Here is a 20,672-nt window from a genome sequence, read left to right on the forward strand (position 1 = left end):
GCGAGGCTTTGCTGCCCTTCTCGGCCGGGCACGCGTCGGCCCCGCCTCGGGGTTGGCGCGGCTTACTCTGCGTCCCGTTCGCGGGGCCGTTATTAGTAGCTTCGGCGCTGCTTGAACGGCTGTTCTCTTGACTCACTGCACTGTTTCTATTAACATTTTTTAATTCAATATTGCTCTGGTTCACTGTGTCATCCATATTTAAGTGAGGTGGATGAGCGGCTGAATTTTGATGAGTGTTTTTGGTTGTTCCTTGACTAAAGTCTTGTTTTGGAGGGGGTCCTTTCGCTTGACCAAAAGTGTTTGGGGGTGGAATAAAAGAATGATTAGATTCTATTGGAGAAGCAAAATTTGAATTATTTCCAGGAACAAAATTAGATGCCAAATCAGAATTAGACAGCTGGCTAGCATTCTGTGGAGGAATCTGACCAAAGTTTTCAGTGGGGTTTTGCCTAAAATGTTGATTAGGCATATTTACATTCTGATTTAGTACATTATTATAAGATGAATTTCCAAAACCGGAATTATCATGTGGCCCAAAGTTAAAAGCATGAGGCCGATTAAAACCCATGCCCAGGGGATTCTGAGGAAATGGGTGTGCCTGATTCCTAAGTGAGTAAGGGCCGCAGTACGGGGAAGACATTCTAGGGGGGACGTGAGGTGGCATCCTGAATGTGCTGTACCCTCCAAAGCCAGGGTAACCAGGGCTAAGATACAGATTCGATGCAGGCAGTGGTTTGTAGGAAATAGTGTTATAGTTGTCATCAAATGGATTAGCAGCCACTAGATGGTCAGAGTTTGGATTCGGTGGTGGTGCGTACTCAGACAATGGAAGAAAAGAAGGTCCCTGAAAAGAGAATGTAAAGTACAACACCTGTTCTTGATCAAAGAAGTTGTTATACTTGTCCTGTTCTCTTAACATCTATGAATTTGGTTTTAGTCAAATTTCTCTTATGCTATTCAGGAAATTTAGTTTCCTCCTTGGCTTTTCAATTACAATTAATGTTTATATTTTGTTAGAGATACAATATGTATCAGTGATAAGGTATCCATGTCTTTAAAAAAGAAAATAAGGTAAGCTTTTCTGAGCTCAAATCTACTGTTACTTCAAAGTATTCAGTGTTCAAAAGAAGCCTCATTATCATAATTTTCATAGCATGCTTGCTTATAACTAGACTCATTTAAAATATGAAAGCATTCTAACTAAAAATATCTTCTATACCCCCCAAATAGTCATAAAATTAAATAACAATATACAGGAACCAAATATTTTCCCCTAGCTTAACTTCAGGGCCAATTAAAGCATTCCCCGAACACTACGCTGTCGGCCTCACATTGGAAAGATGAACTGCCAGCTTCGATCACACTGCAAGTTAAACAAAGGCCAAAATGGGGGGACTAACTTGCACAAATATCATATTTATCCATCATCCTTAGACTCAAAAGGGCGTTTCACATTTACCGATGACAGACCCATAAGTGTAGTCACCGTGATTTATCACAGCCACAGTCAGGCCAGGCGCCTCCATCGTGACCACTTCATGGTGTGCACAGATCTCCGAATTAGGGTGCTCGCCGTCACTTTAGCTAAGACTGTTTGCACAAACCTTTAAATCCTTTAACAGGACTACACAGGCATGTATACATTTCAGACCTGTACATCAGATTCAGGAATAAGCATTTCGTCTGTCCATACTTTCTTCTTCCATTATCTACTCGAGGCTTACTGTCCAAAAACAGCCACTGGTCGCCAATGAAAAAAATCCAATCACTGCAGAATTCACTATTAAGTTCTGAACGAGGGCAGGAAGCAAAACTCACAACCAAATGTAAATGTCCCTTATCAGCCCAATCACACCAGCAGAGGAATACTATTACTAAAGAAAATGTCAATTTACCTGTGTATTTGCCTTTCGTTTTTTCTTATCGGGGCTTCCTAGTTGTACACCTGGTCCTCCTAACCCATCCAGTCCACTATCACCACCTAAAAAAAATTGATAATACCTCCACTTGTAAGTGAATTCACTTCATGTCTCTCATAGTAATATTATATTTAACCTGTTAATATGTTTTCTATTTTTGTTAGGCGAAAGAAGTACTAAGCTTTAATCTTTGTTCTGCACAAAGCTGTTCCCATAGTTTCTTGAAGAAATCATCATTCATCGCTGTTCCCACGGTTATTCTTTCAGTGAAATAAAGTCTCCCTTCCATCCTAGAACTGTTATTAATCTAGTATCCTGGCTCTGAGCCCACCACTACTGGTAATTTCTGGTCTATTTTTCCAAAGATAATATTGTACCATTCAAGTATAACACAAATGATGGCATGCCACAAGTACTGGTCTTTACCTTGCTTCCTTACCTGGAGAACATTCTCTACATTCGAACGGCTTTATCCTTTCTAAATGAGTGGTGTTCCATAACATGGTTACATCATAACCCATTAATATTGTCTCCTCCCTACTGGATACTTAGCTCTCCAAACTTGCTGTGGCAGCAGTGAAAACTCATGTATAAATGTCTTTACATACAGGTATAAGTCGCTCCTAGAATTGGAACTGTGGCATCAAAAGTACATGCTTTTTAATTCTTAGAGATACTGTCCAAATACAACATTATTTGCAGCAGTATTTGGTGGACAATGCAAAAGCTTGACTGTTAATCTAATAAAGTTTGTCAATGGAGTTTTTTCACTTTTGAAAACTTTCAATTATCAAGAATTGTGAACATATAGTTAGGTAGCAGAGTAAAATTAACTCTACGTGCCCATCAATATATGGTCAATCTCATTTCAATGCTACTTCCACTTCCCCTTGAACCCATTTTGTTTTTGTTTTGTTTGTTTGTTTGTACCAGGGATTGAACTCAGGACCATGTTTCTGAGGCAGGCAGCGGCACCACGGAGCTCAGAGGATTTCTGCTCCTCCTGTCTTCATCTTCCAGCTATAGCCTCTGTCACTGGTAGCTGGTTCCAAGCTTGAGCTTTCTGATTGCTTCTCCAAGCCAGCTTCTTCCACATGCCTCTCTCCTCAGAGGGATTGGTATCAGCCGGGCAGTACTTAAAAGTGAGTCTGTTGGGTCTCATCTGTTCAAGGGCCCTCCTCCAACCTTGTACATCCCAGTAACCACAACTTCTTTTCTCTGTTTATGAACCCTAAATCTGGAAGTTGACCCCTAAAACTGTTTCTCCACGTTATCTCACTTTTTGATTCAACACTTATTTAACCAATTCCTTATATGAAATCATATTATAGATTAAATTATAAGAATGATTTATGTTTTCCTGCCTGGAATGTGTATCTGCACACTTCTGGTTGGATCCCGTTGGCATAGTTCATCACGGTCTTTATCTCTTGTAAAATGGTAGCTGGATCCAGAGTAAAGGCTTGATCTGATTTAGATTTCTGGTTTCTGCAAGACTGCATCACAGGTGATAGTCTGTTCTTCCATCAGGGAGCATGTAATTTCTGGTTGGTTTTTTATGGCACTTCTTTTATTTTTCTATTGCATAAATTATCACACATTTGGCACTTAACATTTGAGGCTGGGGGAAAAGAGGTGGCAGAGTGTGTGCTTAGCACATATAAAGCCCAAACAAGATCCCCAGCACAACAACAAAAAGTGAATCAAAAGCTATCAATATGTCCACCAATCCCCCTCCAAGAGGGATTTCAAACCCAAGAGAATTGAAAACTGGTCTGTACCCCGGTTTATACCAGAATATTCAAAGTGCTATTATTCATAATAACCAAAAACGAGGGACCAACCTATATGTCCATCAACAGTGAATGGTAAAAGAAATGTGGACTAATACAGAGTATTCTTCAGCTATCAAAATAAATGGAATATTGGTATATGCTACAATAGATACGATGAACTTTGTAAATGTTCTACTGAACGAAAGAAGCCAGAGCCAAACGGCCACATATCATATGATTCCATTTATATGAAATGTGCAGAACAGGAAAATCTATACAGAGAGAAAATAGATTACTGGTTGCCAGGCCACTGGGAAAAAGAAGACACTATAAGGTACAAGGTTTATTTTTGACAGAATGGAAAGTATTCTGGAATCAGTAATAATGATTATATAGTATTACAAACACACTAAAAGTCCACTGAATTGGCTCTAAAATGGTGCATTTTATCTCAAAAATAAATTTTATTGTTTTTTGTTTTGTGATGCTGGGATTGAACCCAGGACCTGGCACATGCTCCGCCACTGAGCTAAGCACTTAAAAATAATCTTTAAAAACCACCATTATTTCTTAGTCTGTAATTCACACACCAGGTTATGTTCTGTGCTCAGGATAACACCAAGATCAAGATGTCAGTATGCTGAGCTTTCGTCTGGAGTCCCTGTCGGGGAAATCTGCTCCCAAGCTCTTTCTCGCAGCCAATTTAGTTCTCTGTGTAATAGTACTAAGATTCTACTCTGCTTGCTAGCTATTACTAGAGATCAACCACTCTCCTTGACGTGTGGCTCTGCCTGCAATGGTCAGCAAACCCCTCAAGGGCTTCAAAGTCTCTGACTTCCTCTTCAGGCAGTTGTGAAGAGCTCCCTCCAGAAAGGTTCATGTGAGCAGGGAGGGCCACCGGAGTCCAGAACATTACCTAACCAGGGGTCACACCAATGAAATCCGCAGTCCTGGGGGTCTACTGCACAGCATGTGCACACAGGCGGGGTCCGGTATTTCAGGGTCACCCTAGAATTCTGGTGACCACAACCACTGAGAGTCTAACTCCCCCAAATTGTTAGGGGATGTGACATGGTGACATGTACATGTACTTTACCCTTCCATTTCTCTGATAATGTATTAAAAACCATTTGTATTTTCTTTCACATTTATGCACTTTGCTATTTTTCTACTGTTCGATTCTTTTTATGATTTATAGTTAATTATATGCCAAAAATGCTCAATTTGTTTGAACTGCAAATATTTTTGTTTGATTATAATGTCTTGATTTCTTGTCATATAATTTTCAATACATTTAAATATTTAGAATGACTTTAGATTTAAAAAGTTATGAAGGGATTTAGCTCAGTTGTGTCACCACCTGCCTTGCAAGCACAAGGTCCCGAGTTTGATCCCTGGTACCCCCCCAAAAAAATTAAAAAATAAATAAAAAGCTATGAAGATATTATGAATTTCCATACATTCCATACCCATTTTCTCTTGCTATACTATCGAGAATTTTAAAAAATTATTTTACATAATAAAATATTATCAGTATCTTCTTGTTTGGATGCTGGGCTTCGTTTTGTGCTTAGAAGATATTCTCACTGTGAGAGAATAGAAAATAAGACTCTCCTGTTTTGTTTTGTTTGTTTTTTGAGAGAGGGTCTCACTATGCAGTTGAGACTGACCTGGAGCTCACTATGTAGCCCAGGCTGGTCTTGAACTCACAGCTATTCTCTTGCCTCAGCCTTCCAAGTGCTGGGATTACAGAAATGCACCACCACGCCCGGCTTTTTTTAAATGTTTTTATGGCTTCCTCTTTAATTTTTATTTTGGTATCTGGGATGAACTCAGGACCTTGCGCTTGCAAGGCAAGCATGGTGCCGCTGAGCTAAAGCTCCAGCCTTCTCTTAGCCATTTTTAAGCGTGCAGTTCAAAAGTATTAAGCACAGTCACATTACTTTTTACAGTCACGGCCTTGTGCAACCAGTCTCCAGAACCTTTTCACCCTGCAAAGCGGAAAGACTTCCCCCGATAAGTAACAATCCCCCTCCGCTCCCCTTCCTCTCCCTGGCCCGCCGGCACTCACCACCCACTTCAGTCCTCACGAACCTTTGCTTGTGTGTTTCAGGCGGCCTCGCTCTGTGGCTCAGGCCGGCTTCCGAAGTGCCTGTGTAGCCCAGACCAGTGGTCCTCCTGCTCAGCCTCTCGAGTGCTGGGACTACTAGTATGCACCCCACACCGGGTCACAACACATAACTCATAAGAATGGAATCACAAAGTATTTGTCTTTTTGTGGCTTCCTTATTTCATGTAACATCTTTGGAGGCGACACCTAGGTTGCCCCCACATTTTGGCTACTGTGAACAATGCTGCTAAGAATGTGGGCATATAAATATCTCTTTAAATACTTTCAATTATTTAGCCTATAAATAGTAATGCAACTGCTAAATCATATGGTAATTCTTTTTTATTCTGAGGAATCACTATGCTATTTCCTGCACTATAGCGTTAGTTTTGTTGTCTCTTTGCTCCATATGGAATTTATTTTGGGAAAACAGATAAAAACTAAGAGTATTTTGTTCTAGATGGCTAGTCAGAATACAAAATTCCTTTCTATTTGTTAGAAGTGTTCCTCTGTGTCCCTCAGTAAGGTGTTTAAAAAGTTTTCATCTATATGCCAGGGATTTAGCTCAGTGATGGCATCGCCTGCCTCACAAGCGCAAGGTCCTAAATTGGATACCTGGTACAAAAAAAAAAAAGTTTTCATCTACAGATTCAGCATAATCCCTATCAAAATTCCAAAAGTATTTTTTTTACAGAGAAAGAAAAATCCCAAAATTCAGAATCCCATAAAAGATGCTGAATAGCTAAAGTAGCCTTAAGAAAGCATAACAAAGCTGGAGATATCACATTTTCTGATTTCAAACTGTACTACAAAGCTATAGTAATCAAAAACAGTATGGTACTGGGAAAAAACAGACATACAGACAAATGGACAGAATTGAGCCCAATAAACTCACATATGTACAGTTGACTAATGTTTGCCAAAGCCAACAAGTTAGTAACTCCAACAAATAGTGCTGGAAAAACTGGTTATCCACATGCAAAAGAGTAAAATTGGACTCCATCTTATACCAGTCACAAAATTAATTCAAAATGCATTAAAAAACCTAAATGTAAAACCTGAAACTGCAGAGCTCCTAGAAGAAAATGGGATAAAATCCCCTGACGTGGTTCTTGGCAGCATTTTGGATATAGCATCAAATACTCAAGCAACAAAAGTGAAAATAAAACAGTGAGAATACTTTAAACTAAATGAAACAAATGAAAAGCAATCTATGAAATGCAAGAAAATATTATCTGGTACAGGGTTATTATCCAAAATCCAAGTTAGAGCTTGTATCTGGATGCCCCCAAAGCCTCGTGTGCTCACAGGTGGGACCTTGGGAAGAGGATGGGTCTTGTGGGTTTATAGCTGACGTGCTCAGGTGGGGTTTGGACAGAAGAGGCAGGTCACTGAGAGTGTGGCCTGGAAGGGTTTATCTGCCTTCCCGGCTCCTCCCATGTGGTGAGCAGTTTTCCCCTACCACATCCCTCTGCCATGTTGTCTTGCTGTGATCCAACTACAGACTGAAATTTGAGCCAAAAGAAACCTCACTTCAAGTTAACAGTGTCGAGTATTTTGTCCCAGCAGTGAGAAAAATGACCAAGACAATACATAATGTGTTCATATAACTCAATGGCAAAAAATACAACAAAACAAAAACAATGTGATTTAAAAACGGGGGAAGTAGCCAAGTGGTGCATATGCCTTTAGTCCCAGCACGCTGGGAGGCTGAGGCAGGAGGATCACAAGTTCAAGCCCAGCTTCTACGTAGTGACTTTCTTAGAGGCCTGAGTTTAAACTCCTCAGGCCCCTCCTCTGACTCCATGGATTTTGTTTGTTTTTGGTTCTGGGAACCGAACTCAGGTCCTTGTACTTGCAAGGCAGGCAGTGGCACCACTGAGCTAAAGCCCAGGCCCCTGACTCCATGGATTTTAATAATTCCAACTTATTTGTCCTTGCCTTAGTCAAGGTGTAACTACTTCCCACAGCTGCTACCTCGATGAAAACTTTAGTACCCTACTTTTGCCATGTCAGGTCAGCATCTGTTAACAATAATTTATTTTATATTAAATTCTTAGTTTAAAAAACTAGTATGGTGGGCCAGGGATTTAGCTCAGTGGTTCTGTTGCCTGCCTCACAAGCACAAGGTCCTGAGTTCAACCGCCGGTACCAAAACCAAAAAACAAAACAAAACAAAAAACTAACATGGTTTCTTTCTCCAAATGGACTCTGACTGATATACATCTCAAATCCCACCAGCCACACATTTCATTATCATTAAATTACATCATTCCTGATATCTAGCTTGCTGTCTACCCATTCATGTCCCTCCCATGTGTATAGATGGATATACAGTAATCCTTTACAGAAACAGGATACTATTTTTAAAGTAATAGCATTAAATTTTTAACTTTACTACAATGCAATAAAAGAAATTAAACTGAAGACTGTAAAAGGTTTCTTCATCCAGAGAAGTTCTTTAGTGTGTGTGTGTGTGTTTGTGTGTGTGTTTGGTACTGGAGATCAAACTCGGGTCCTTGTGCTTGCGAGGCAGGCAGCAGCACCAGAGCTAAATCCCCAGCCCCAGAGAAATTTTTTAGAAGAATCCTCTAAGGCTAAGAAAAAACATTATAAAATACATTAGGTTAGAAAAATTTATGCGTGTTCTTTTCTAACTTTTTTTAGTAATGCTGGGGCTTGGACTATTGCCTCACATATGCTAGCTAGGTAAGGGGTACAGCACTGAGCCACTCCCCCGGATTCACTGCAGGCGTGGTGGCGCACACCTGTAACCCTAGCAACGCAGGGCACTACGGCAGGCATTGGAGGCCACACAGTACATTCAAGGCCAGCCTGAACCACACAGCAAAACCTGACTCACAAACCAAAAAAAAGTGTTTACTGACTCCTGCTTTGAAAGTTGATGGTAATAGAATCCCACATTGTATTCTAGTCTTTGTTCCTCTTTAGGAGGGCATTTTCTATTTCTAGATTTAAGTCTTTATTTCAGACACTCTCTGATCATACCTTTGAAGACTTCTGCTGCCCTGTTTGTTGAAAGCTGTATAAGGGGCACAAATTATGATTACATCGAAGGATTTCAGCTCCACATCTGAGTTAACTATTCCGACAACTCCTTTTCATCTGCGCTTGGTGCCTGAACCATTCCTGCTGTGTAACTTTGTCAACTCTAGCCAGCCTGGTCCTTATTTACCTTCTCTGGAGAAATGTTCAGATATTTGGCTGTTTTCTAGTTGCACTGTCTGGTTTTATTGAGCTGTAAGAATTCTTTATGTATCCAGCATACTGAATTCTTACCTATGATTTGCAAATATTTTCTCCCATCTCCCATTGTGAGGGTTGTCTTTTCACTTTAATAGCATCCTTTCACACACACATTTTTAGATGGTGATGAGGTCCAATTTCCCTATTTCTTCTTTGGTTGCTTCAGTAAAACCAGTTTATCTACTTCTAAGAGACTAGTCAGTGCCCCTAGAACCTTATGCATATATTAAGTCTTCTTTGCATAGCACAGAATACAAAAATAGACATTTCTGGTACAAATGAAAAAAAAAAACTCCTTTCATTAATTTGGTATTTTGTTGTTTTTTGTTTTTTGAGATAGGGTCTCACTTTGTACTTCAGGCTGGCCCGAACTCACTACATAGCCCAGGCTGGCCTCAAACTCTCAGCAATCCTCCTGCCCCAGCCTTCCGGAGTGCCAGGATTATTACAGGTGTGTGCCACTGTGCCCAACTCTTCTTTCATTAATTTGTGTGGCAACCCCACCTGGGTAGATGGTAAGTAAAGAACCGATTATGACGGTGACACGGTGGCTCACACCTATAAACTACTGGGAGGCTGGAGCAAGAAGATCACAAGTTCAAAGCCAGGCTAGACCACTTAATGAGACCCTGTCTCAGCTGGGGACTTGGCTCAGTGGTTCTGCCGCCTGCCTCGTAAATGCAAGGACCTGAGTTCGATCCCCGGTACCAAAATAAATAAGTAAATAAATAAATAGGGGCGGGACATAGCTCAGTGGTACAGTCCTCCAGGGTTCAAGCCCTGGCAAGGGGGGAGGGGTCTGCTAATGAGGTCAAGTCCATTCTTCAAAGTCAGTTATTAAAATCTGATGTTTACATTTGATTAAATCTATTAACAACTATTCAGTAGCCATATAAAATGAGCCGACTGTTACAAATTAATAATTTGTATGCAGTTTTCCTTAACTGACATAGTGAACAGATATATTGGTTATTCTTTACTCTGAATATCTTAGAGATTTTGATGAGTGTGGTATGGAAATAGAATCAGTAATAGTCTCAGAGGTCAAATAATAAAGTGATTATAGAAGTGCCCCACTTACAAACGCTGGAGTTGCCAACTTTCAGATGCAAATGGAATTCCCACTAAGAACATCTGTAACACGAACAATCCTGTGTCTGCCAGACACCATCACAGCTGTGCCGCTGTGTGCTCACTGTGCAATGCCCAGTCAGAACCCAGGATGTCCGGAAGCACAAGGAAGGTGATGTGGAGGGGATGCTGGGAAGCACAAAGCAATGACCACGAGGCCAGGGATTTAGCTCAGTGGCGTCACACCTGCCTCACCAGTGCAAGGTCCTGAGTTCGATCCCTGGTACGAGGAAAAAAACATAGAAAGAAGTGAAACTAACTGAGAGACTGGACCAAAGGTTACAGTGTGTGTGTGTGTGTGTGTGTGTGTGTGTGCGTGTGTGCATGTGTGTGTGTTGCTTTACAGTGTATGCTTGCGTCAAAGGTGTAAATCTCACTGTCAGACTTACGAATGAACCCACTTTATGAACATTTTCCCAGAATGGATCTCATTCTCAAGTCAGGGACTTACTGTATATAATAAAGAGCCAAACTCTAAAGTCCTGTCTTTCCTAACACCTATCAGGGGTATGCCATTTTAACAAAGTATAAATAGAATTGTTTCCCCTTGCAGTGTTAGAGATCAAACCCAGCGCTCTGCATACACCAGCGAGCACCCACCACTCAGCTATGTTCCCAACCCAGAAAAGGGTGACTTCTTTGATCTTTCTAATTTATTTTTGTAGCATATGTTTGTGAGACATTAGAAACACATTCATCGTGGGGATCCAAACCCTCTTAACTTCCTCTCCCCCTCCAGCTCCTCCCCTCTCTTTTCCCCAGACCCCCTTCCCAAAGTTCTACCTCCCTGTTTCCTATATCTTATATTTTAATCTTTATTTATACTTTGGGTTTCTCATATAAGAGAAACTATGCAACATTTAACCTTCTGTGTCTGATTTATTTCACTTAGCATTGTTATCTCAAGGTGCATCCATTTTCCTACAAATAAGAAAAAAGTAATTTTTAAAGATAAAAAACAATAAATTAGTCCTCAACATCTAGTCTAGGATATCTAAATTACATTCACAGCATTCATCCGCTTTGATTTGTTTTTTGAGACAGTGACTCACTATGTAGTTCAGGCTGGCCTTGAATTCACTATGCAGCCCAGGCTGGCCTCCACCTCCCAGCGATCCTCCTGCCTCAGCCTCCCTCCCTGTAATCCTCAGCTAGAATAACAGGCATGTGCCACCACACCCAGCAGGTCACAGAGTTAAGACCAGAGGATAACTAATTTTATAATTAAAATTAAATTATAATTAAATCAATTATAATTAACTTTACAATTAAAATGTAATTTTAAAATGGACAAAATGTACTACTCTTAATGGTTATACTGTGTTCACATTTCAAAAATTAAATTCCTTGCAAATTTTTTTTTTTTTTTTTTTTTTGAGACAGGGTCTCACTATGTAACCCAAGCTGGTCTTGCACTCATGGCGATACTCCTGCCTCAGCCTCCCAAGTGCTGAGATTTCAGTACTCTGAAGACTGGACACAACCGTGCCCAGATGACATTCTGACATCTGGAGTCACTTAAACAATCACTTTAGTTTGCATACACAGCATTTAAAATCCTAAGTACCTTAATATTTAGTAATGAAATGTGGTATCCGTTTATTCCGTAATTCACTATGACATGAACATCTTACCTTCATCTCACACACTTTCCAGATGTTGGTCTCTACTACGGAATTTGTAAACACTATGAATTAACATGTGAACATAGCATTATATAAATTTCAACGAGCATTTGGCAAAATAGCCTATGTGACGGAAATGAAAGTGCCATTATTTAAAATGCAAGGCAGTGTGCAGGGTTTGGTGCTCAGAGCCTAGGTCAGTTTGGCCATGTAATTCATACTTCATTCAGTTCAGAACCCCTCAACCCCAGGAAGCTCTCATTTCAGATTCTTACAGCTCCTGCGCTAGCTCTGTTCCCAAAGCAGTGTCTGCAGGTTACTGAGCCCCCCACCCCACCGCTTGTGACTGCTTATGAAGGGTCACACTTTGGACAGTGTCCATGTAAGGCTGACTATACAACAGCACTTTGATAATGAACATCTTTACCAAATAAAAGCTTCTTTTTTTTTTTTGGTACCAGGGATTGAACTCAGGACCTTGTGCTGTGAGGCAGGGGGCGGAACCACTGAGCTAAATCCCTGGCCCCAGAAAAGCTTCTTTTATCATAAAGTCAGCCAACTTTTTAGACACAAAACTTCAGAAATCATGGGGAACAAAGCTACAGATATTCACAAGTATTCAATAAACAGATTCTACTTGTCTTTTCCAGAAACAATGTGAAAACTGAGAGCTTTCTGCTTTGAATTTTTATTTATTTAGTTTTTTTAAGACAGGGTCTATGTAGGTCAGATTGCCCTGCAACTCACTATGTAGCCCAGGCTGGTCTCAAACTCGAAGTGATCTTCCTGCCTCAGCCTCCCATGTGCTGGGATTACAGGTGTGCGCCACCACACCCAGCTTTGCTTTGAATTTTTAGAGAACTCATTGTTTCCTTCCGAGCAGGGGAAAGGACCCCTTTCTGTTCTCTTCAGCTCATCCCCAATCAATGAGAGAGAACCTGCTCGTGCTACATATGTCACTCACTACTACTAGTTGGTTATACCCAAGTGAGTGTTCATTGTGTTTCTTAGCCAGCTGTGTTGTTAGACCTGCTTCTGATTTTAACAGCAAACTGATGATGCCTACAAAGGGCCAGTGTTCCAAGCATTTTGTATATGTAACTCATTCATCTTCAAACAACTCCATGACATAAGAACCGTTATTGTGCTCATTTTGCAGCTGAGCAAACTGATGCCCAGAGAAATAACCTGCCAAGGACCACACGCATCTAGTGAGCTGCAGTAACCTTGGCAGTCAGCCTCAGAGTCAAAATGCTGCACTAGTTCTCACAATGCGGTCAGCACACTTACAGAGAACAGCATTAAGGAAAAAGACCCGAAGTCGCTCCTGCCGCTGTTGTGAGGCTCATGTCAGTGATCAAGGTAACCCAGGCTACCTGGGCAGGAGCATTAGGAGAGTGTTACTCCCTGTCCCAAGAGGTAACTTCTCTTCACCCCTGGGAAAAGCAGTCCTCTCTGTTACTGTTCATCAAGTTAGACTTCAGAGATATTTGCTGAGCTTCTAAAAATGCAGAAGAAATAGAGGCAATAATTCTCCCCCGTAAGGCCCTCGTAGGAAAGTCTGTCCAACTGTCCTTCCTTCTTCCTTTCCTGCCACTCTCATTCTCTCTTCTTCCTTCCTTACTCCTCTCTCTCTCATGAAACTCTAATGTGCCAACTACTATGGTACAGATGACATAGGATACTGTGGGAATAACATATGCACCCCTGCCCATCTTGAGGACAAGCTCAGAGAACACAGTCCAGGTTTCACCTAAACCAAATCTTTGAGCACCTTATCAAAGGTGTGAAAAAGCCAGGTGTGGTGGCGCATGCCTGTAATCCCAGCACTCCGGAGGCTGAGGCAGGAGGATCGCTGTGAGTTCGAGACCAGTCTGGGCTACATAGTGAGTTCCAGGTCAGTATTAACTACATATGAGACCCTGTCTCAAAAACAACAACAATAACAACAAAACAAAAAGTGTGAAAAAGAGAGTATGCCTACAGAAGGAACAGAATGTACAGAGAGAGCTTTAAAGGCAAAAGTAGGGCCAGGGATTTAGCTCAGTGGTGCCACTGGCTGCCTTGAAAGTGCAAGGTCCCAAGTTCCATCCCTGGTACCAAAATTTAAAAAGAGCCATCATACAAAAGTAGGATTTTTACCCTAGCAGCAGTGAGGAACCACTGAATAATTTTATGAAAGCGAGTAACAGGACTGAACTGTGGTTCTAAAGCACTACGCTGATGGGACACAGTAAACAAGATTTTGGGGTCCAGAATTCGAGTTATTTTGCCATTTAGTTGGGCAAACTTGAACGCGTTACCAAAGCACATGCCACTTACTCCCTCCAAGCATCAACTCCTCAAATGCAAACCTAAAATGATAATAGCATTTAATTCATAGGGTTCATGAGAATTAAGCCGGATGATCCGTGCACTTAGCAAAGAATTTGCTAAGTACTGAGTAGATGGAAATTATTTATCACTAGCAGTGGCACTGTGGGTGGATTAAGAGGGACAAAGGGGGAAGCCTGGAAGCTAGCAAGAGGCTTAGTTTAGTAATCAAAGAGAAAATCAAAACCTAAAGGACCTGTTGCGGACAGGTGGAGAGAGCAATGGGCTCAAGGCTGAACGTGATGATGGGACTGAGGGACAGTGCTGTATGGGAGTAGGGGCCGGGCGCTGGACCCAAGGTGGCCATGTGCACCAGGAGAGGCCGGACACCCTGGGCATCTCAGAGGCACCTTTTGCCCTCTGGCTCCCTCGTCAGTATTTCCAAAGCTGTGATCTCAACGCTTTGCTCTTCTGTTTTCTCGTGGCTGGGCTTCCCTACTCCCAAGACATTAATTAGTTCTCACCTGTCTACAGAGGGCTTCCGGATCGCTATTTCTGAGCTTTCCACAGCTTATCGGTACACTGGAACATCCCAAGGGGCCACTGATTCGGTGTGATTAAAACCACTTTCCTGACAATCTACCTAACCTTACACAGATGGGTTTTTAAAACAAAATCCAAAGCCTTTCCCCAGACCTCCTCTCACTAGCTCTTCCTTCCCTTTCCATGACTACATAATTATGCTCCCTCTCCCTCCACCAACTCATCCCACTGCAACAGCCTGCATCTCCTCGTGAGTCCTACTTTCACGACGTTTCTGTCCCTACCCCACCCGAAAGCACACCTTACTCCTGTCATCCCTGACTGGTGAGGCAAAGGCCTCGGCCTCTTCCACTTCCAGCATCCCCTCTAAACCTGCCCCCGCTGCAGGCCCTCTCCCTCCGCAGAGACCTGACTCAGGGAGGGTTGTGCTTTCTGTGCCTTTTCAGCTTCCCTTCTCTCTCCAAAATGGGTTCATTGGTAAATCTACCAATGTGTGGAATGTTTTTTTAATGGAGGGAAAAAAAGGACACTCATAGAAACTTTTTGACTCTCTTTTCAAACTATTTGCTGTCTTTCTACTACCAAGCTTATTTTTGGCCACATCTTCAACACTGAATTTGTTTTTTCCGTACTGAAGATTGAACCTAGGGCCTTGTGCATTTTAAGCAAAAACTCTTCCTGTGAGCTACATCCCCAGCCCTCACCACGGAATTCTTTACCATGTTCATGTTCAATACTTGCAAATGCAGTTTCCTCCCAAAACTGCCTCCCCGAATCACCAGGGACCTCATAGGTCACATTTTATCCTTCCCACAGCTGCGTACACATCACTTAAGAGAGGACACCACTGCTCCTTAGAGCTTTTCTCCAGCGGTCTTCCTTGATTGCCTTTAATATGGGTTACATGTGCCTTCACTTCCTGTAAATGAGTACTCACATCTCTTAGCGTGCTGTAACACTTAAGCATAGGTACCATGTTGCCTTAATCAATGTATTCTCACCAGCTGGCACTGTGACCGCTTTACAGATACAGCCGAATACACACACGAACACTGCCATCCAATCAACACCTAAGAATCCACCTGGGGGTGGACGCGTCTGTAAAAATAAGATCGACAGGTGACATTCTAAGGGAACAGCAAATAAAGTAGGAGGAGACACCATGGATAATCAAAAGGTAGCATAATGAATTAGTTTATGTAGTCACTCATTTATTCTTTTGATAGTTATTATGGCCACAGCAACTACAAACATAATTAAGACAGAGTAGTTGTCCTCCTGGCTCTGTCTTGTAATCGAGACCCAAGGGCTTAGGGTGGTATGAATTCGTAAAAAGCAAGGGTAAGAGACTAGGTCACTAAGCAGTAATTCTGAATTTAAGGTTACAGTATCAGGACAAGTACAGAAAACTACAGATAGCTGCCTCTGGCTCACTCATTTTTGCAACCTAGGTCTATCTGCAGCAGTTTTCAGCCTTTAGTGTGTACAGAAAACCTGGGAATCTGGTTAAAAATCCGGAGAAATTTCCTGGAAATCCTGATCCTATGGATCCAGGAATGTACATTTTAGTATCACAGGTGATTAGGCTGCTTTTGGTCTCACTGACACTGTCCTCACATCTTAAATTTTAAGAAGCTGGGGTTACAGCTCATAGCTCAGTGGCAGAGCATTTGCCTAGAATGCACAGGCCCTGGTTTCAATCCCCTGCACTGCCAAAACACATTATGCAAAAAGGTCTTGGGTGGTAAGGTTCTATAGAATTGTCCTTCAGAAAAGCTCACACAGATGACCTGGGACCCTCTGTGAATTATGTCTTTTAGATGAATATGTTGTTATAAAATGACATGATAAAACCCTTTCTGTGAAATAAATATATTGGTGCTTATATTTCATTTTGTTTGTTTTTTTGGCAGCACTTAGGAGTCAATCCAGGGCCTTATGCATGCTAGGCAAAGGCTCTACCACCAAGCTGCACTCTAAAGCTTTATAAAATTCTGAGACAGGGTCTCACTAGTTTACACAAGCTGGCCTTGAACTTGTGACCCTCCTGCCTCAGCCTCCTGAGTGGGTGAGATTACAGATGGGCCAGTATGTCTGGCTATAATATTGACTTCTTCTTAGAGAGTGCCTTTTCTCCCCTGCTATTTATTCAGAATATTCTTGAGCTGATACCTGAGTCAATTCCTAAGAGCTAAAGCACTATACTTAAAAGCAGAAGCTGGACCAAAATAAATGTTTGTGCTCCTGACCTAAAGTAAAACGCTCATCGATTTTTTAAGAATTATATTTGATTAAGATTGATAAGTTCAAAGTTATAAATCTAGCTGTTTTCCTTCAACCACTAAGTAATATAAAATAATTAGACAAAGTAAGCCAGCAAAAAATCTCAGGAGAGAACTTGTATCTCAGGTCTATCCCTTAATGGCTTTGGCAATTCATAATCACAAACAAATGTTTTACGAAATGAAAGGCTGTGCTGTTCTGAGCCCTTGAAAGCAGTATTTTGCTCTAAATTATGTTTTTCCTTAAATGGCTAATAAACTACCAAAAAAAAAAAAAAAAGATAAAGACCAAAATTTTTACCTAGTCCCATGCATGTCTTTGGGTATTATATTTTAGAATATAACAAGCGAGTTCTGTACAGTGGCACTTTGGTTCACAAACTTAACTCGTTCCATAAATCTGGTCACAAACTTAATCAAACTTTCCCATAAGGCTCAACGTAAAGAAGATTAATCTGTTCTGAACCATACATTTTTTAGCCACAAAATTATGAAACAAGTACAGGTACAGTATATTTTTTTGTTTTTTGGTACCAGGGATTGAACTCCAGACCTTGTGCTTGCAGGCAGGTGGCAGAACCACTGAGAGAAATCCCCGTACCAGTGTGGTACAATAGCGAGAGAGAACCCTAACCTTGCCTGAGGCGACTTCCAGCACGGAGGACAGGAAGGACAGTGGCGATCTCCTTCAGGGCTCTCCTCTCCTTTTGTCTCTCAGCGGCAGGGTTCATTTTGACAAAAATCCTGTCTAATGTTGCCTTTTTCCTTCACTGCATAACCCTCCCGAAATGAGACCATGTTATCCCTCACCGGATTCAGCACTGTTCGTTAGTTATGTTGGAGTGGTGCTTCTAAAGAAATCCAGGCACTCGGTCCAGTTTTCTGTGATGGATTTTATCACATCACTGCTAACTCCTCCATCCTTCTTTTCATCAGTGGAACACTAAGGTTCAGCAAGTTCTCTTGTCAGCTCCTCCTTAGGATCCTCAACAAGCCCCTCTTGTCTGCAGCCCATGGCACTGTCTCCCCCACTGCCTGTGCCTCAGACCCCTCAGTCACGCTGAGGAACACATTCTGCCCAGGTGCTGCAGGCTGTGTCTAAGATACTGCACGCGTGGGCCGATGCAGTAGAGGGCATTGAAATATTTCTTCCAGAGCCTTTTCAGAGTCAAGGTCATCTCTTCAGTGGAGAGATGCTTTTGCGTACAGCTTCCTGTATACAAAGGTGAAGAGTGCCTTTGTGCACAACTTCTTGAAGGTATAGATCATTTGCTGATCCACAAGCAGCAGAAGAGGTGTCATGCTGGAGAGGAACCTGACTCAGCGTCCATCTCATCCACCAAGGCTGAAGGTGTGCTGGGGCACTGTCAGCAGAAGAAGGCGCCTTTCAGGCAGTTAACTGTGGACGCAAACACCCCATGCAGCTGTTCCATGAACAACAGCCTTGTGACCCTAGCTTTTGCAAAGTCTTCCACATGACAGGCAGCCTGGCCTTGTTCACATTCTGTTCCTCGAATGCCAAGGGATCTCAGAAGGGTACACCAGTAATCGCTCACTCTTCACATCAGCACTTGCATTCACACACAGCAGAAGGGTCGATCTGTGTAGGGGACCACGATATTGATGATGCCCAAGCTGGCTATAAGCAGTGCAGGCTGTGAAGAGTGAACCCCACAGTTTCTTGTTTATAGAAGTGAATCTGGCCAAAGCCTACGTGCTGAGGTCAGAGTAACTCAGACCCAAATTCTGTTCCCACAACTAAAACCTCCCAACTAGAAGGACGGTGCTCTAATCACAACTACATATTTTGTCTAATCTGTTCCTAATTCAAGAATGCTTTGTCTTGTCCTTTACGAGCCTTGTTTACATTAATTTGCATAGAAACCTCACGGCTGCACATCCTGGCACATAGCTCTGCCCTTGCATATAGCTCACCTTTAACCCAATTGATTACCAGTAAAAATCAGGGGCTAGGACTGGCCAGGGCCGCTGACGGTTGCACTGGTATTGGTCATCCTGGCGCCCTGATTTCTGACTCTCTTAGTTTTTTTGTCTGTTAGGCTTTTTTCCTCAGGCCCATTGGTACACTGAGTAGGAGACCAGAGCCTCCTGCAGAGGTCTCCAGTAACGTTTCTGGGTCATTCAAGGGCTTGTGCCCCAGCAGTGCCTCTTCCTCTTGCATGATATAGGTTCTGCTTGGCATCTTCTTCCAGAAGAGCCCTGTTTCATTCACTACAACTGAACACTTGTTGAGCGATATATCCTTCTGCTTTCAGGAATTCCGTGAGTTCTTTCCTTAGGCTTCTACATAAGAAGGGAACTGGAAGCCTCACCATGCCGTATCACACTGTGGATACCACTTCTCTTGTGCAATTTATCAAACCAACCTCTTCTGGCCTTATATTCATCACTTGTTGCACTTGTAGAGGGATTTTTGTTTTGTTTTGTTTTGTTTTTGGTAGTAAATGACTGCCGTTTCCTGGCTTTTTCAGGGATCACAGCTTCACTAATGCTATCACCTGCCAGCAGTTTCTCATTTAACCACAGTAACAAAGCTTCTCCACCTCTTCAGCACTGTGTCCCCCACTTGCAAAGATCATTACGGACATCTTCATTCTCCCAAACAGTTGAGACTGTCAACTTTGCCATCTTAAACTCCAAGGCCAAATCAGTCACATGAACACCACGTTCACGCTTTTCTACAATTTCCTTCTTCAAGTCAATGGTTATTTTCTTGAAATCCTTACCATTCTTGTTCTGCCCCTTCTGGTTACCGTCATTATCACTCTGCACTTGTTCGTAGCACCACGCACGGTCTGCACTTTCTTTGGATCCAGGCTGGACTGAATATTACTTTTCAGTACTGTACTTTTTAGCAGTAAAAGGGCACACAAAAGAGCTTCACAGTAGTGTGCACAGGTCCATCTGCAACTGCAATCTCAAACAGGGGAAGCCACGACCGCATGTTAGGCTGTCCTGCTGGTGTGGGGAAGATGGTTAGTCATGTGTGTTACCCAATGTGGAGATCGTGAAAAGAAGCACAATTCTGTCGACCATTTCTGTTTGTGAACTGTGAACCAGAACTGTTCATGAACAGAAGCATTCGTGAACCGAGGCATTACCGCGTATATTTAATCAGTAGTGACTGAACAAAAAGTATTCATGCAGCCAGCTGCTGGGACACACACCTGTAATCCCGGCACTCTGGGAGGCTGACGCAGGAGGATTGAAAATTTGAGCCCAATATGGGACGTTCAGTGAGACCGTGTCTCAAAATTTAAAAATAAAATGAAGCAAGAAATGACATAGTCACGGATCTCTACATCATTTAAATGGAAACGGCCTTACTACTTACTGACACATAGGGCACAAAAGGATCATTTCAACAGTCCTCCTGCTTCAGCCCTTGTCCTCCCGAGCAGCCAGAAAAGCCCATTTAGAACGTCAGAGCAACCGCTCTTCGGCAAAACTGTCCCGTCCCTGCGCAGACGAGCCAGCCTGGATCCAGCGGCCACAGAGGGCTGGGGACGCGCACTCTTCCCCCGCTGGCCGTGCTGCGCTTGAACGCTGGGCACGCTTCAGACCCAGGGCCTTTGCACGCGCGGCTCCTCGCGCCCAGAGCGCAGGGCTGTCCCGCGGGCCTCCCTGTGCATCACTTCCTTGGCAGGCCGGCGCTGGCAGCCTCCACAGCATCCACCTCCCGCCGT

At 42.5% G+C, this 20,672-nt stretch overlaps 1 protein-coding gene across 1 annotated transcript in view; it reads right to left on the bottom strand.

Moving 5' to 3' along the window:
• Positions 1–18,647, bottom strand: part of Pygo1 (pygopus family PHD finger 1) — a 32,850-nt gene extending 14,203 nt beyond the window's left edge. The window contains exons 1-3 of the mRNA XM_033765331.1: positions 17,600–18,647; positions 1,896–1,981; positions 3–844 (exon numbers count right to left, since the gene is read on the bottom strand). Of these exons, the coding sequence (XP_033621222.1) occupies positions 3–844; positions 1,896–1,981; positions 17,600–17,696 (1,025 nt within the window). The 5' untranslated portion in view covers positions 17,697–18,647. The remainder of the gene's footprint in view (positions 1–2; positions 845–1,895; positions 1,982–17,599) is intronic.
• Between the last annotated feature and the right edge of the window lie 2,025 nt (positions 18,648–20,672).

Source organism: Fukomys damarensis, unplaced genomic scaffold (assembly GCF_012274545.1).
Source record: "Fukomys damarensis isolate Sample0158 unplaced genomic scaffold, DMR_v1.0_HiC HiC_scaffold_17, whole genome shotgun sequence".
Taxonomy (NCBI): Eukaryota; Metazoa; Chordata; class Mammalia; order Rodentia; family Bathyergidae; genus Fukomys; species Fukomys damarensis.